The 17,536-nt window shown below is 42.2% G+C and overlaps 2 protein-coding genes across 7 annotated transcripts in view; both read left to right on the forward strand.

Moving 5' to 3' along the window:
• Positions 1-4,778, forward strand: part of Hsd17b12 (hydroxysteroid 17-beta dehydrogenase 12) — a 158,689-nt gene extending 153,911 nt beyond the window's left edge. The window contains exon 11 of the mRNA XM_063227794.1: positions 4,442-4,778. Coding sequence (XP_063083864.1) covers positions 4,442-4,483 — 42 coding nt within the window. The 3' untranslated portion in view covers positions 4,484-4,778. The remainder of the gene's footprint in view (positions 1-4,441) is intronic.
• A 3,717-nt stretch (positions 4,779-8,495) lies between these two features.
• Positions 8,496-17,536, forward strand: part of Alkbh3 (alkB homolog 3, alpha-ketoglutarate dependent dioxygenase) — a 33,816-nt gene continuing 24,775 nt past the window's right edge. For 2 of the 6 annotated variants that reach the window (XR_001200198.3, XR_001200199.3), the window contains exons 1-6: positions 8,497-8,650; positions 11,402-11,550; positions 11,893-11,996; positions 12,836-12,870; positions 15,354-15,401; positions 16,799-16,902. Coding sequence is in view for 4 of the 6 variants with exons in the window: in XM_013147419.3 (XP_013002873.1) it covers positions 11,472-11,550; positions 11,893-11,996; positions 12,836-12,870; positions 15,354-15,401; positions 16,799-16,902 (370 nt within the window). In the remaining 2 variants the exon portion in view is untranslated. The other 4 variants (XM_023563017.2, XM_013147419.3, XM_003465132.5 and 1 more) reach the window with 4 other exon arrangements.

A 17,536-nucleotide genomic window follows, 5' to 3' on the forward strand; every position in this document is an offset into this window, starting at 1 on the left:
ACTCACTGGGATGTTGGGACAGTGTCCCCAGATGGGTACCAGACACTGCTGGCCTGCAGAGCCTGCTGAGAGGATTAGCGCCCTTGGCTGCTGTAACAAATTCCTGCAAATGGGACAGCTTGTAACAACGGAAGTTGATTCTCTGGAGGTCAGAAGTCCAAAATCCAGGTATCAGAAGGGACCCACACCTTCTAGAAACTCTGGCATAGAATGTGTCCTCACTTTTCCCAGGTTCTGGAGGTCTACGGTGTTGCTTGGATTATGGCAACAGAACCCCAGGCTCTGCCTCTGTGTTGACTTGGCTTTCTCTCCTCAAAAGGACAGCGTTCTTTTTTGGAACCAGGTACCAGGGAGCAACCTCACACTTGCCAGGCAGGCGCTTGTGCCACTGAGTTATATCCCCAGCCCCCAAATGCATCTTCACTCGACAACATTCATAGCTTCTGAGTAGACAAAAATTAGTGGGGGAGGGCCACTATTCAACCCAGTACAGAGGAAGGACCACACAGAAGCAGGAAAAAGAGGGCTTAACTATGGGCTTGATGTTGGAACCGATGACAAGGGAGAACTGCTCTTGTATCATAGGGAATCAGCTCGGGTGAGGAGCTGAGAGACAGATAGTTATCAACTCACACAGCTTCTAGCTGTTCAACTGCTGTATGCACCCTTCTATACACATTTGAACTTCTGTAGAATACAGTTCAGTTTCCACCTAACAAGATCTAGATATCTATCATATAAACGGTGAAGTTCTTATGATTACCCTCAAATTCCAAAACTCTATTCACTGCCAACTATATTAACAACGTCTCAAATTCAACCATAATCCCACTGAATACTGAATTGTAAAAATAACCTCTGCCCATAGATAGACAGATATATAGATTATAGATAGAGAAATTGGTTATATACAAACAAGCACATTCATTGAAGAAGAACAAAAGAAGATATAAAAACCTTGACTAAGCCAATAACAAGGAATGAAATTGAGGCAGTAATTTTTAACAATCTCCTAAGAAAATCCCAGCACCTAATGCGTTCACCAGCAAACTCAACAAGAACTTGAGGGAAGGTCTAATGCCAATACTCTGCAGATTCTTTAATGAAATTGAAAAGGACTACTTCCAAACTCATCCCTAGATGTTAGCATTGCCCTGATTCCAAAACCAAAGAAGCCACTAAAACAGGAAAGTACAGGACAAGCTCCTGAATGAACATAGATGTAAAGATTCTCAACAAGATATGAGCAAACAGAATGCAACAAATCATTTAAAATACCATATGTCAGATCAAGTCTGCTTCATCCAATGATGCAAGGATGTTTCAACTTATGTAAGTCAATAAATGTAATATATCACGTAAACAGAAGCAAAGACAAAAATCACATGATATCTCGTTAGACACAGAAAAGGTCTTTGGCGAAATTAAACATACCTTCATGAGTTTTAAAAGCCTTAAAGAAAATAGATATCAAAGAACATTATCTCAATCTTATAAAAGCCATTTATGAAAAAGCTACTGTCAACATCATATTAAATGAGGGGAAAGTTTTCTCTAAAATCAGGAAGAAGGCAAGGATGTCCACTATCACCACTCTTGTACACTACTCAACTTTAGCTAGAACAATCAGGCAAGAGAAGGAAATAAGAGACAGATATAAGAAAGGAAGAAGTCAAACCATCTCTCTTACACAATATGATCTCCTATATAAAAGACCCAAAAAATTTCACTGAAAGACTCCTAAAACTAAGAAATTCAGCAAGACAGCAGGATACAAAATCAACACAACAGAAATCAATAGTATTCTGTAAGCCAATAATGAATCAATTGAGAAATTTGAAATTTGGAAAATAATAGCTGTAAGAAAAATTAAATACTTAGGAATTAACTTAGCAAAGGAAGTGAAAGACATAATGGAAATTATAGGACTCTTTAAAAAAGGAGATCAAAGAGGATATCAGAAAGTAGGATATCTCCTGTTGCTCAGCAGGCAGAACCAATATATTCAAAATGGCTATACTTTCAAACTTGATGCAAATTTAATGCAATCCCAAGCAAAATGTCAACAGCATTCTTCACAGAGCTAGAATTCACAGGGAACTAGAAGAGACCTAGAAGAGCAAAAGCAGTCCTGGGCAGCAAGAACAAAGCACGAGGCATCACAATCTTGAAATTCAAGTTATATTACAAAGCCACAGTGATAAAAACAGTATAGTAATCACACAAAACATACATGCAGGGCAGTGAAACAGAATAGGGCATGCAGAAAACCCCAGGCACATCCATCCACCTGATCTTTGACAAAGGAGCCAAAAACACATGCTGAAGGAAAGGCAGCCTCTAGCAAAAGGTGTTGGGAAAGCTTGGCTCTGCATGTACAGAAGATTGAATCTAGATCCATAAATCTCGCCATATACTGAACTAACAATGAATCAAATATCTAAATATTAAAACAGAAACTTTTAGTTTGCTGGAAGATAGAATGGGTCAAACTTGAAGATAGAGGCATAGACAAGTGCTTTCTGAACAGAATCCCAATTGCACAACAAGCAACTTTAAGAATCAACAAATGAGATTGTATCAAATTAAAAGGCTTCTGCACAACAAAGGAAACCACCAACAGAATAAAGAGAAGACTTACAGACTGTGACAAAAGTTGTGCCAGGTCCTCTTTGGACAGAAGACAGAATAACCGAAGAACTCAAAAAAGTAGGGCCTCCAAAATAAAAATCCAGTCAAAAACCAGGCAAGTGAAATGAACAGACAATTCTCAGAAGCGGAAGTACAAAGCACTAGTAAATACAGGAAGGATTCTTCAACATCTCTGGCCATTAGATTTCATCTCACTTCAGAAAAAAATGACTGTCGCCAAGAAATCAAATAGGAACAAATGCTGGTGAGGCTGTGGGGGAAAGGAACCCTTCTGCATTTCTGGTGGGAATGTAAACTGGTACAACCTCTATGAAAAGCAACGTGGACATGCTTCAAAAATCTAAAACTAGAAATTCCATTCAACCTAGTTATTCCCCTCTGAAGTATTGTTCTCAAAATAGTTAAAGGACATCACATTACAGTAATACATGCACAACTGTTTATAGCAGGACAACTCATAACGACTGAATTTTAGAAGTGACACCATGTCTATCACAGCAGATGAATGAATAAATAAAATGTGATATTTATACATAATGGAGTACTGCTCTGCTATAAAAAAGGATAAATTTTAGTCATTTGTAGGAAAATGGATGTACCGAGACCGTAATTTTAAATTATATAAATGAAACACGCAAGCTTAAATATTGCATGGTATCTCTTATCTAAGAAACCCAAAGTATAAATAAACAGTGAAATAAAGGTAGATAATAAGAGATAGAGAGATTGATTTTTTTTTTTTTTTTGGTCTTTTTCATTTTTACCGGTACCAGGGATCGAACTTACGACTGCCTGCTTGCAAGGCAGGCGCTTATGTCGCTGAGCTAAATCCCCAGCCCCAAGATTTATTTTTTTGCAATGAGACAACACCCAAGAGATGGAGGGAAAGTAGAAGAGGGGAGGGATGGAGAAGTAAAAAGAATTAAGGTGTGTTCCGTACACACGTCAGCTCCACAGTAAAAGAATCATTATGTGCTGAAAAGCCACACTGAGAAAAACAAAACAATGAAGGAAATACATGAAGCTCATACGGGCTGTTCCTGCCGTTGGCCATGAAACCATCGAAGCTGTCTGTGGCTGCTTTTTTCCTGTATTTCCCCTGCCTTTAGCCAGATACTCAGGTAACTGATTTCTGAACCGAATCTTTATTCCTGAAGGATCCAAGTTGTTGATTGTTATACTTTATATGTTGTTTTTACTGTCATTCTGTTCACATTTCTTTGAGGCATGAAGTACTATATAGTACCTCAGAAAATCCCTTGGACCCAAGTGTTATGTAGCAACAACACAGTATCCTTTTGGTAATTGAGATGAATCATTTTAGCCAAAAAAGTAATGCTTTATTCTGCCTTTTTATTCCCAAATGGCCAGGTGGCGACTCATATCTCACCACTGGTTTACCCCTGGTAGAACCCCTTAGGGTCCATCTTAAGAACTCACACTCGCGAATCAGTAGTGCTCAGAGGTGCTGGGAGAGGGAGCAAGTGGAATACTGAATATATTACCAGGAGCAGGCATCCTCAGTTCCACCTCTTGATTCCGGTTAAGGGGCAGGGATCACCATATCATGGTTTCTCATTCAAAGAATGCAGTGCATCCAACAATACAAGTCCCAAGAAGCATGGAGCCTCCACCCTTCCCACCCCCATAGCACAGAAATTTGCCTTCTTTCACCTTAGAGGAAATATCTCAACACGTTCCACGTTAGTGAACCGCCAGTAACTGTACTGACATTGTGGGCCCCTGAATTTTTGTGGTATCTAACATATTTCCTACTTCCTTGTCATAGCCAGTCAGCGTATGTTCTTCAGGATGCTCCACGGACTGTTAGCATGGCAGATGGTGGAAGAATTGAGATAACCCTTCGGTAAGACTACACGAGTGTGCTGTTGGTCCTGCCATGCAGAGACAAAGTGGTTCTTGTAAATTGATATGGAGAAAAAGACATGAGCCAGGTCAAAAACGGAACACCAAAAGCAATGTTGATTGATTCAATGAAGATAGTTGGACAGCAGCTGCATGGTGGTTACCACTTGATTGTATTTACAATGAACTTCAATTATTTTCCAAGATCCAGATGACTTCTGTATAGGTCGTGGGGGAATTAAATCAGAATATGAAAGGTACCATCATCTGATTCTTTCAAGCCCCTGTGGCATTTATCTCTAATTTTTCCATGCATGTTGCATGGTTAGTGTTATCATTTTAGTAGGGAGAGAAAAATTTCAGAGTTTCTATTTAGCCTTTTCTACTAATGACCCACTATCAGATGTAGCGTTCTGTTAGTTGCTAAATATGTATAACCCAATTATATCATCAGGAACTGGAGAAACAACTGCGGAGGGCATCTATGGACCAACTGGGAAAACAGAGTCAAACTTAAGCTGAAAGAGGCTGGGGATTTAGCTCAGCGGCATAAGCGTCTGGCTTGCAAGCAGGCAGTCATGAGTTTGATCCCTGGTACCGATAAAAAGGAAAAAGAGAAAAAAAAAAAAAAAAAAAAACAAAAAAAAACTTACACTGAAAGTCCATCTCTCACCTGAACACCATAGCCCCTCTCTTACTAATGGAACACACTGGTGTTTTAGGTTCCAGGAATTAGTTTCAGGGAGCCAGTGTCTAGGAACTCCTAAAAGGACTGGGTGTTTATTTATCCAATATGCAACCATTCTATTAAACAGCTGTATTTACTTCAGTAAAGGCTTGGAGGGAAATGGACACTATATTCTTGTGTCAGCAGAGCAAGGTCCTTTCTCAAGCAAATCAGGAACTGTCTTTAATCAAGAGGTTTGGGCCTCTGGCATGACTGAGGTCTGGAAACTCAGTGACAGATCATACCAGATCTGTAGTTAGGTTAGATCTTTTGCTAGTAGACCTAGAGGGCTTTTCCTCCTGTTACAGGGACCAAACAATTCCCTAGTAGGCTGCCCATCTACTTCATTTCTTAAAAACCATCTAAAAATCATTACAGGTCAAAATATTCTGATTATTTTGTTCCTGTTGCTCTAGGAGGGTTGAGGTGCTTGCTTTTGCTAATTAAGAACAGACATTTGGCCTCATTATCCAAAATAAGGGAGTCCAACTCAATGGCGGCATCCCACATGGTCATACCTCACCTATAAAAAACCAAACACAGAAAGCTCCTCAGGGATGTAACCCTCCTTGTCTAAAGTTTTTCTCATTGCCTTTAAGGAGGTGTTGTCCTAAAGTACAGACATTTGGACGTAGTTCTGTGTTTAGTGGCAATGGGACAGAAAGAGAGGCAATGAATTATGGTGGGTCTTGTGGACAACGAGCCACTCTTTTCACATTACCCGCCACAGGTGAAGGTTTCAAGCAAAGCATTACTGGTGTCCTCAGACACAGGAAGGCAAGCTTCTTCCATTGCTAAGCAAGGCCCAGTGTGACTTGGGTATCTAAGACTGTCCATGTCCAAGAAAAATCCCTGTTTCAAAAGCTGAATCTTCTTGCTTCCCAATTAATTAACTTCCACGTGAGAAAATCAGCAAGGCCACAAACTGAGTGGGCACTGGAAATGAGCTCCCAGGGAGGGGTCAAACACTGCTAGCCACTGTGTGCTCGAGAACTCAGCTGAAAGAAACACAATGGAATTAGGAGCAAGAGCCCCATCCTCCTCTAATGCCCCTCCAAAATCCTCTTCTGATCAAGAGTAGTCCACTAGCCCAAATGGCAATGGAAAGTTATTTCAGTACTCTGAGCCAGGCAATGAAGGGAGAGTTTGGAGTTGAGAATCAGAGGGTTAACTGGGAGCAAACCTCACCTTCATTCCCTGTTCCAAGGTCTCTACCACCTGCTCCTCACAGATGCTGCAGATGAGTAAACCAAGATCCAAATAAGGATGCCAAGACCAGGAATAAGACCATCCGAATACTACACACTAGCATGCGTGTAGGATAACCAACCATCTCAGTTTTCTATGGACTGTCCTGGTTTTGGCACGTACAGTCCTGTGTTCTGGAAAATCATTGAATGCCACATGAACTGGATTGATTTCTCACCCTATTGTTGCCCTCAAGATTTCCAGCATTTCTACACATCAGAGTTGCCTTGGGTTCTGCTAAACATGCAAGTGATTCTTTTTTTCCCCCCAGCGATTTCAGTAGCAAACAGGCCATGGATTTTTTTTTTTTTCTTTTAAAGAAATGTACTTGGAGGTCTGACAGGTGTTAATCACTGCTTTCAGGGACTCCTCAATCCAGACTTCCTTGTTCTTGTTCCAAAACTATAATCATTGAAAGGAAAGAAATCACATCCTTTGGGAGATATAGTCAAGGTTCCTGAGCCAGGAGACATTGACAAATTACAAGTTGATGGGAAAAAAAGTAAAAATTACACTCACAACTTGCTCTCCTTTCAGTTCTAGGATAAATCATTTTTTCCTTTCAATGTCACAAATTGTAATAAAGAATAATGGATGCTGTGAAAATTACACTTGACAGTGACAACAATATGGAACATTGATGAGTTATGCTGAGCTACCCGCAGGCAAGCAACATCCAGTATGACATATTTTAAAGGTTTCCACAGTGACCATGTTTTTGTACCTCTCAGAAGACAACTTGAACAAAGTACTAAGTCAGTGGTAGAGTTACTATTTTTAAACAATAAGGTCCAAGCTTTATCAAGAATACTTTCAAAATATTTCTTAGGACCTCAGATGGAATGAGGAAACTCTGGGTTCATTGAATTTCTGTTCTGATCAGGGACTTGTGATTATTTGGGGGTTTTTGCTTTGTTTGGTTTCTTTTGGACAGGGTCTGGCAGGGATTTATTTACTATAGGCCACATCTAGTTAAAATTCTAAAATACAGTACACCTTTTAAAATCCTACCCAAAAGCCCTAATCCCTGTAACATATGTAAAATGCGGAGGGAAGAGGGGAACCAGCAGAGATCACCAGGCTCCTGTAAAGGCAACTAGGCATGGACTTTACCATGCCTGGATTCGGGTAGAGAGCGGGATCAGTCCGTCTGCCCTGAACAAAGACAAGTGCGTCCTTCTGTGGAGATGGAGAGAAGGCGGAGGACATTAGGCAGGAAGAGCCCAGTGAACATCTGTGATTAAAGTTTTCTGGCAATCTTGCATCCCAGTAGGCAGTCTTTTAAAGTGTTCCATATAAATTTTTGGGTGTTCCCTGAACCTGCGAAATTCCTCGTCCTATCTTATCTCCTTTCCTGTGCTCATCCACGACCACACAGTTGAGTTCCCTGCAGACAGTGGTGCCTCTGCTGGCAAGCAGGTTGGGGGCTGGGAGAGTCCCGTCTGTTTGGAAACTTGCATTCTAAAAAGAAGTGGAGTACTTGCCCTAGAGTATACACTTAGGAGAAAGTAGCATCTGAAATTTGAATCTGTTTACTCAAGCAAAATTGGTTCAGCACAGGGAAGTAGAGACGAGTAAGGTGTGATCCAAGGCCCGTGGTAAATGCTGTGATCGAGGTATTGCCCATACTGCAATTGGAACACAAAGGAGGCGCATCCTGGGCTCTCCTTGGTTTCCAGACTTAAATGCAAATTTTTTTGCTTAAACACCATAACCTAGACCTCCAAACTCCTTCACCCTTCCACCAGCTTTACTGGGACGAGATCGTTCTTTCCCGCAATAGACCAAAGATGCTGGGGCTTGGTTGTCTCCAGTTTCAGGCAGTTTCATTCTCCTCCTAGCGGACTCATCTCCAACTCCACCTACCCCACTTCACAGGCAATCAGTGAGTCAGGTCTAACTGTTCTCCCAGCAAATCGGCCCCTGAGATGCCGGGAACGCGCAGCTGCCCGGATCCCTGGCCGAACACCGGAAGTAGAGGGGGTATGTGTGACGTCAGAGGAAGTGCATATCCCCAAGGCCTGCGATTGGCTGTTGGTGGAGCCCGTCCTCACTTTTTTGCGTTCCCCGGACCACAGGCCGTGGAAAAGGGTCAGGAGCGGAGGGGCAGATTCAAGGGCGAGCGGATTCAAACCTGCCTCTCCGCTCCGTCAGCAGGTGTGCCCTCTCTTAATTTTACCTCTGGGTACCCGAGGGTGGGGATATGAGGACGGCGCTAAGGTCTGTCCCTTTGGACTCTCATCTCGGGTCTCCCGGAGGAAAAAGGTTTGAATGAAAGATGCGAGCCTCTACCAAGGACCAGTTTCTTTCACCGGCGAGGCTCGCTTACTCTGCGCCTTATCTATGAGGGAAGTATTGGTGTCTGTTTATTGAGGAAGAAGCGGGGACTCAGGTGAAGTCATCTACCACAGGGTTGTGCAGCTGGGCAGTGACAGATCCAGAGTTCCTGATCTTTGCACTGAAATAGGGTCCTCAGGCTTTTTGCATGAAGAATCCTGGGGTGGAGGATGGCGTTGGCTAAGAGATTCTTAGGCCCCACAAATTAATGAAACTTGAGGCTTCGCAGATTGATTTGAAAGGAAAATTAGCATTATAAATAAAACCCTGCCTAGGATGCGCACCAAGACCAGGTGGACATGTCGTGTCTGGACAACCTAATGACAGAACATTCCTTTCTTTGTGTAACCCAGTTTTGTTTAACCAATGGCCTTGCAATTTATAGATTGAGATGTTTAAACTCCCTTGTAAACCCTTGATGTTGCCCACTTCTCCAGACATGATGTGCTAAGTCTGGCTTTTGCACCTCCTACTTGCCCTCCCTGTAAAAGCACCAAAATGCCACCAGGTCAGGCTCTGATTCTTTGGTAGAGATCTCCATCTGGCCCACTGGTGTAATAAACTTCCTCCTAAACCTCCTTGGTGCCATTTCTTCCGTATTTGGTCCATTTTGTCCTAAGACTGGGATTTGGCCCTGAAATCTGTGTTTTCAACAGCTGCTTCTGACAACTAATGTGTTGGTCCCATGAGAACAAAGCAAGAAAATGAGTGTGGCATAGTCCCCTGGGGGGCCAATAGCAAGCTGTCAGGTTAAGCTTTTAAGGCCCCAGGTCACATGTCAAAATGGGGTCTTCATGCATCTTGTGGAACTGAAGAGTTATTTTTGATCGTGTCATTAACTCATTTGGGCGGATCGTAGCCTCAGTCATCTCCCTACCTATGCTAAGCATGTGATTTTGTTTTTGCTAGGACTAGGGAAACATGTTAAACATATAGATTCTTTTTTTTTTTAGTATCTTTTTTTTTGGGTCTTTTTCCTTTTTATCTGTACCGGGAATCGAACTCAGGACTGCCTGCTTGCAAGGCAGGCGCTTATGCCGCTGAGCTAAATCCCCAGCCCCAACATATAGATTCTTGGACCCAGTTTAGCTCTCTTGAATCAGAGGTCCAGGGGAAAGGGGCCTGGGAATCAATAAACATGGTATAAAGTAAGCTTGTGTCTTTAAGAACTTGAGATGTGAAGCTTTCCTAGACCCATGAAGAAGTGGATCATAAATTCAGGTTATGGGGCCTGACTTCTTTTCATTGTGTGGCTGAGGAGGCTTCTGTATTTAGCATGGGCTAAATATTCTTGGCAAAATTACCAACAGTATTACTGGCATTATAGGATAGAATTTCCAATTAGCCAAAGACTGAAATTTAGTAAAATTTGAATATGAATTGATACAAATTGATTTTCTGAGTGACATGTGATCCTCATACATATTTTACCTTTCCTATCATTAAAACAAACACTTTCTAATTTAAATTTAAAATTTTCATTCATTAAACTTTAAATTTTTCTGATTTTACTTTGTCAAGTAACAATTGTGTATATTTATAGGGTATAGTGTGATGTCTTGATATATGTTTATGTTATAGATCAGTTAAGTCAAACTAATAAACCTATCATCGATTTTACTTAATTTGTGTTGAAAAACACTGATTGATTGATTGATTTTTTGGTACCACGAATCAAACTGAGGACTTCATGTTTGCCAGGCAAGTGCTGTACCACTAAGCTATATCCCCGGCCCAACATTTGAAGTCTACTCTTAGCAATTTTGAAATATACAGTGCATTGATAGTATAGTCATTTTTTTTTTTTTTTGTCTTTTTCGTTTTTATCAGTACCAGGGATCGAACTCACGACGGCCTGCTTGCAAGGCAGGTGCTTGTGCCGCTGAGCTAAATCCCCAGCCCCTATAGTCATCATTTTGTGCAGTCGATTACCAACACTTACTTCCCTTGTCTAATTGAAATGTTGTACTCTTCCATTGATACCTTCCTTTTTCCTTCCACCCCTTTTCCCTGGCCACTAGTAATCATTCTATTCTTTACTTCTAGGAGTTTGACTTTTTTAGATTCTGTACATAAATGAGATCATGCTGTCTTTGTCTTTCTGTGCCTGTCTTAACTTCATACGGCATGAAGTCCTCCAGATTCTTGGGTACTTTTAACAGCTTCCAGGAAGGTTTGATGTAGCCAGTGATAATGGAATGTGGAAATTCACTTGACAACTGAATTTTAGTCTCTTTCTTAGTGTCTGGGAGATGATATGAGTATTACAGCTTCCTTGTTTCCTCCTCTTGGAGACTAATAAGAATTAATGTAGTTAATGTAGATTCTGCTGTTAGAAGCATACACTTTTCTGTGAACCAAGTAAAAGTGCCGTGTTAAGCTCACAGAAGATAAACGGGGAGTCCCAAGTGAATTAGGCTCCTTGATTGAAATGTGATGACAGAAATTGATTTCGTATAGAAGCACTGATTGCTATTGACCCTTCTCTTCAGCCCAAAAGGACTGTGATTACCCCTTAACAGGCCAGGCTCAAGATCCTCACTAAAAGTGTTTTTTCCCCTTCTTGCACAGATACCATTGTGTGATTTGAATCAGGAATGAGATCTCCTGGGAGCTCAGGGCAGCAGTTTTTCTGGTCAACATGGCAGACAAAAGACGGCAGGTGCGAGTGCAGGGAGCCTGGGCAGCCCCTGCAAAGAAACAGCCTTCTGCTCAGCCAGGCAAGAGCTTGTGGGGATTCTGTGTGTTCATGGATGTGGGCAACCCTTCTGTTCGCTTATTTATATCCTTTGGTTTACAGTGAACTCTTATTCCAGTTGCTATTAGGGAATTGTTTAAAATGCGTCTGACTTGTTTGATGATGAGCTTAAAGGGTGGGTCTTTCATGTTCCATATATTGAGTCAGTGCCCTCAAAGCTTTCAGTGTGCTGAAATCCTCTCTTGACTTCCCTGATTAATATTAGATGCGATAGAGGTCATCTCTGAGGGTTTCACTGGCCCTTGCTCTGTAAAACATACTGAGAGCATACTTGTCCCTATCTTGCGGCTGTTCTTGCTTTTAGCTGCCGCTGCTGGGAGCTGTCTCCACCAGACACCTGGTCAGACCTGGAGGAACAAGGAGCATCATCCTTCTGACAGAGAGTTTGTGTTCAAAGAACCCCAGCAGGTAAATTCTTGCTTTTTCTTCAACAGTAACAAAGATTGGCTTGTAAAAGCTGTCTCTGTGTAGCAGGTACACAAATAGTGCCTCAGTAAAGTTACTAATGAATAGCAGAGCAAAAAGATTATAGAGAAGTATGAAATATTTCAGTTTCCTCGTTATGTTTGAAGATTCTTCACATTATGCCCCAAGCTGTTGGTCATACATTAGTCTCGGGCAGCAGGGAAACTTTACCATGAGTAGAGACAAGGTTACACCATAACTAGGGCCTCCACGTGCAATCAGAGTTCTTACAGTTCCAAAACCATGCTGTCTTTAGTGCTGTTATAGCAAATGTCTTTGTAATTGAATTGAAATTTCAGCGCCAGCAACATGCCTGATTTTTAAACTCTTTTTTCCATAGCGGAGAAAATATAAAAAACAAAATGTGTACTTTTTGGGGTAGTGCTGGGGATGAATCAAGGCCGTATGCACTCTATTGCTGGGCTATGTCCCCAGTCTGTACTTTTTAACAATATGGAAAGCAAAGAGTGGAAACAGTCAGGCATTTTGCTATAATAATGACTACATAAATAATTCTCACAAGTCTTATGTCTTCAGTTTTTTTTTAAAAAAATCTTCTTTATGTAAAGAATCCTTTTCCAGAGCTTCTGGCCAATATACTTGATTAATTCTAATTTCCTGTCTGCAAGTGTGGGGTATTATTGTTTTAAGACGAACAGAAAGAATGGTAGTGAAAGACTGAATTAAAAAAGAGTTGACCCAAAATGAGAGAATTTACAGTGAATTAGTCTCCCCGCTGGTTGAGTCTCATTCCGAATTCAAATCTGCCTGTTCCCTTGCAGGTAGTACGCCGAGTCCCAGAACCACGAGTGATTGAGTAAGTAAGCTGAACTCCTGCAACTGTTGCCTGTGAGCTTTCCGTTACCCTAATTCTTCATGTAGGAGAGAATGGCCCAAGAAGTGTCTTCATTTTCAGCTGGGATTTTTCCAAGCTCTGCTTTAAACTTGAGCTTCTGAGAATGTTTTCTGAATTTGCTGATCATACAGAAAGACGAAACAAGATCTCTGTGTATTAAATTTTGACTTGGGAGCCAGTGACATAACTTGTCATCAGTGCCTGCCTGGCAGGCTCGAGGTTCTGAGTTCAATTCCTGGTATCAAAAAAGAAAAATTGACTTGGGTGTAGATTTCCGGGCCCTCCTTCATTGACTCCTGTAGACAGTAAAGCAAAAACATTCCTTCATTAGAGACAGAGTCATTGGGACTTGGATCTTTGTGACACCTTTATACATTTCTCACCAGCAGTGTTTACTACAGCTGCCGGCAACCTAGATAACCATACAGCTGATTTCTTCAAATGATATGACTGCTCCAGAGCAATTTAAATGATGCTAAATAATCCTCTTACATTGATCTGTAGCTAAAATGTTCTTATCCAAAATTTGTGAGAGATATTTTATTACTTTAAAATTTCCTACTCCTAAAAAAACTCTCCCACTCTTCAGTTTCTATCTGACATCGATAAATTATCTTTAACAACTGTCCTTTTATTTTTAGGAAGTTAGATGTGAGGCTGGGCACGGTGGCGCACTCCTGTAATCCCAGCACTTGGGAGGCAGGAGAATCATTCTAAGTTCAAGGCCAGCCTGGGCTACAAAGTGAGCCCAAGGGCACCTGAACTGCACAGTGAGACCCCGTCTCAAAAGGAAAAAGAAAAGAAAAACAGATGTATAGTTTTTCCCATGAGCAATCTGTTATACTGTTTGACTTTTTTGGAGGTTGGCTTATAGATTAGAAGAATTTGAAACTAACACAAGTATATTTTCCAAAGGAGGTGTAGTTTTGGCTTTGCCACTAGTTAGCTATATGGCTAGTCCTTTGGAAAGTTCTTTCTGTTTCTGTGAATTCCATGATTCTTGTCTTTAAAGTAAGGATCTAAATTTTATGATCACTTCAAGTCCAGGCTAGTTGTAGTAATCTTTAATTATTTAAAAAATACCACTGTGGCAATGCCTGCATTAGTAATAAAGAGAAAAGACAAAACTATAAAACCCCTTACAGAGTGGGAAATTATTCAGAGTGGGAAAGAAAGGGCAATTTGGAGTTTCTAAATTGAAAAAATGAAAAAATCCATTGCTTTTTACCCTAAAATTTGTTAATTCTGATTATCTAAACTTAACTGTGTTAGATTTTTTAGTACACAGAAATGTGTTCCATAGTGAGCTATTTTCTAAAACTTTTGTAACTGTGAGCTGAAATATACTATATTAAATGTACTGTATTAAAATATTGTATTCATTCTCTGGGAACTGTACAGAGAATCATATAGAAATTGATACATACAGTGTGTATGATAACTTGTGCATGTGCATTTGGCCTAAAGGGCCTCACGCGTCTGCCTAAGAGCCCAGTGGAAAAGGGTCAGTCAGACACAGTTGTCTGGATGGATGTCCGTGTCTGCTCTGTGTTGATTCTCTCATCATGGACCTCATGCACTGCTCATGCTTTTTCACACTGATGAAACAATAAGATTTACTTTTCCACCTGCTGTGTGTAGGCACTGGGAGACAGACCCATCTCTTGCCCCTAGGGGCCTGCAGTCTAGTAGATGACACACACGTGTGGACAAAGTTTCGTATACCATAAACGTAGCAGACCTGTACTCCTAGCCGCACAGGATGAGTTTGGTATCTTACTTGCATGGTTCAAAGATCAGCAAGGATTAGAGCTGGCACTGGGCTGGGTGGGGATGCCGAGTGTGGGAGCGCTCCAGCGGGTGGGGTTGTAGGGCGAAGATCCCAAGCGCTTGATTTTTAGGCAGCAGGATGGGTCTGTGGGCGCCGCCATCAGGAGGGGGAGCTAGGTCGCCAGGACCTTGACCGCAGCTGTGTGGAGCCATGAAAAGGTCTGACTCAGGGGGTGCTCGCCAGCCTCAAGTCTCTGAAAGCAGCGGAAGCCTGGAGCCCAGCTGGGCTTGCTGCCCTGCAGCATCCTCCACTCCACACTACCAGAGAGGAGGCGCCCTGTCGTCTCCATGTATACCTGCTGTGCCATGGGTTCCCGGCTCACATCGGCCTAAAGTACAGGCAGGGTATAAAGGGGTAAACCAGGGCTTACCGTATCCCATTTCCTCTCCATGCCCTGACCCCCCCGGGGCTCTGTTCCCAGCGACCCCCTAGTGACACACCCCATCACGTGACCTGCAGCACTAGGTGGCAGCGGTGGTGCCTCTCCCTCACCGGCTCTTACACATTAAGTGACCTTAGTGAGCCAGGGTGTGGGAATCCAGGGTGAGCTCTCCGCGGCCTGGACGGTGTCGTTTTGCCTCATCCTGACAATCTGTCTGCTCTGTTTCTTCAGCAGCGAGGGTGTGTATGAAATCAGCCTGGCACCCACGGGCGTCTCCAGGTGAGTGACTCCTCAGCAGAAGGTGACCGCCTGTCACCAAGCGAGGCTGCTCTCTTACTTGAAATAGGAAACTTCTTCCCTTCAAGTACTTACGGAATAAGGATCTGCTCCTGTCTTTCTAGCATCGAATAGGTTTCACAGCGTCTCTATCAGACATAGTAAGTAAGTACTGCCACCCTAGTTTCTCGAGTGAGGAGTGAGGGTTAGAGATTGAGTCCTTTGTCCTCGTTAACGTGGTAACTTAATATTGCAGGTGGCTTTAACGTTGGCTTCTCTGAGTGCTGCGTTACATAATTATTTTGTATTTTAAGAATGACATATTAATTATATGGAACTATAGCACTACATAAGAGCAGAGTGGAATAAAGTTAAAGCACATATTAGGCATTAGCCATTAATTTTTTTTAGTCATTATTTTAAAAACCTCACCTTAATGCATGAGTATAATAATCTGTTACTATAAAGTAAGGAGACACTGAAGAGAAATATATTAGAACTTATACATCAAATCAGTTGCATAAAACAAGGCTTCCATAAAGTCTTTTTGGGGGGATTCAGTGGGCACCTTTGCTCTGAGATTCACCAACTCCCCCACACACTTTGGAGGTGGTGTTTCATTTTGGGACAGGTCTCACGGAGTCACTAACTTGCCCAGGCTGGGCTCGAACTTGTGACCCCCTTGCCTCAGCCCGCCATGGGTGCTGCCATTGCTGTAACCCTTTTAGAACCTCTCTTTAAAGCAAGCTTGGCAGCCACACAAGTGCAATTGCACTATTTTGATGATAACTCGTTGTTTATCAGGGATGGTGTTGGGAGGTTTGGCTCTTTGCGAAAATCAAACGTGTACTCACAATGGAGATTCGCTGCCACCACCACTACTCAACAGACTGTCCTGGGGTTTCTGTCTGGGGGTCCCTGGGGTACATCTTCAGCAAGATGTCCAGAATGATGAGCTAAACTGGCATTGTTGAATTAAGCAACGTGTTCAGTGAGGGAAAGAACCCTCATTTGGATATGTCTGTCTTGTTATAGTCATAATTGTCTGTCTGTCTCTAGAAATGCCATAGTATCCAAAAGCTACCACTTGTTAAGACTTTTTTTTATTCTGCTTGTTCTTCAAGTACCTTATGAGCTAGATGTCATCTTTGGCTTGCAGACCAGAAGCATGACACTGAGTTCTGTTGCTGGGGGAAGTGGAAAGATAATTTTGTCTTCCCGTTAGAGGAGGATCCAGTGAACATACTCTGCTGGGGTTGGAGTCTAACTAGCCATGGCAAACCCTTCAGAGCTTTCAGTGATATAAACAGTGCACTGCGGCACGCGTGCCATAGGTTCGCCATCACCGGTGTAACCCATCTTTTCTGTGTTGCTTAGTCAGTGTTTCTTTCTGCATCAAGGGTGCATTTATATCCTGGCTTTGTCGACTCAAAGGAAGCAGACGGGGTGTTGGAACAGCTGTGTCGGGATGTCCCCTGGAAACAGAGAATGGGCATCAGAGAGGGTAAGGAACCGCAGAGGCTGCGGTGGCCGCTCCCTGGCCTCCCTCTCCCAATGCCTTCTGTGACCGCAGCGGGTCTTAGCAGATGCAAATCCCAGGACTCAACCTTGTTTATGTTTATTTACTGCCTCTGCCACTGCGAGTGTTTGGTGTATATATTTTTACAGTTTTTTTTACTTACTGACTTTTGTTCTGATTTTACTTTCATCAGAAGAGTCCATTTTCCTTTAGTTTTCTTCTCTACCCTCCTGACCTTGAAAAGGTGAAACATTTACTAATTTGATTGGAACTTGCTCCAGCCTCTGCTGGCCAGTGGCAGTCCGGGAACCAGCAGTACCTGGTATTCCACAGGTGGCCACTGGGGGGCGTCTAGGCTCTAGCGTGGAATTTCCTTCCTGGAGTATTTTCTGTGGAGGAAGAGGCAGCCTGTGTTGGCTTCATTTTTATCACTCATCAGAATAGGAATCAGTTTTTTCAGGGAAGCCTCCCAAGAGTTTCCACAGTTGGAAACGTTCTTTGCTTGTTCTCTCATTCAAAATGATTATTAATTTTAAGCACGTTACAATTGAGTAGCTCCCTAATCCCTGGTTTTCTTACCTTGAAAATTGAGCTAATAAAAACCTCTCTTCGCTGTGTT

This window comes from Cavia porcellus, unplaced genomic scaffold (genome assembly GCF_034190915.1).
Source record: "Cavia porcellus strain 051 isolate PalLab524CR breed Dunkin Hartley unplaced genomic scaffold, mCavPor4.1 scaffold_17, whole genome shotgun sequence".
NCBI classification, from domain to species: domain Eukaryota; kingdom Metazoa; phylum Chordata; class Mammalia; order Rodentia; family Caviidae; genus Cavia; species Cavia porcellus.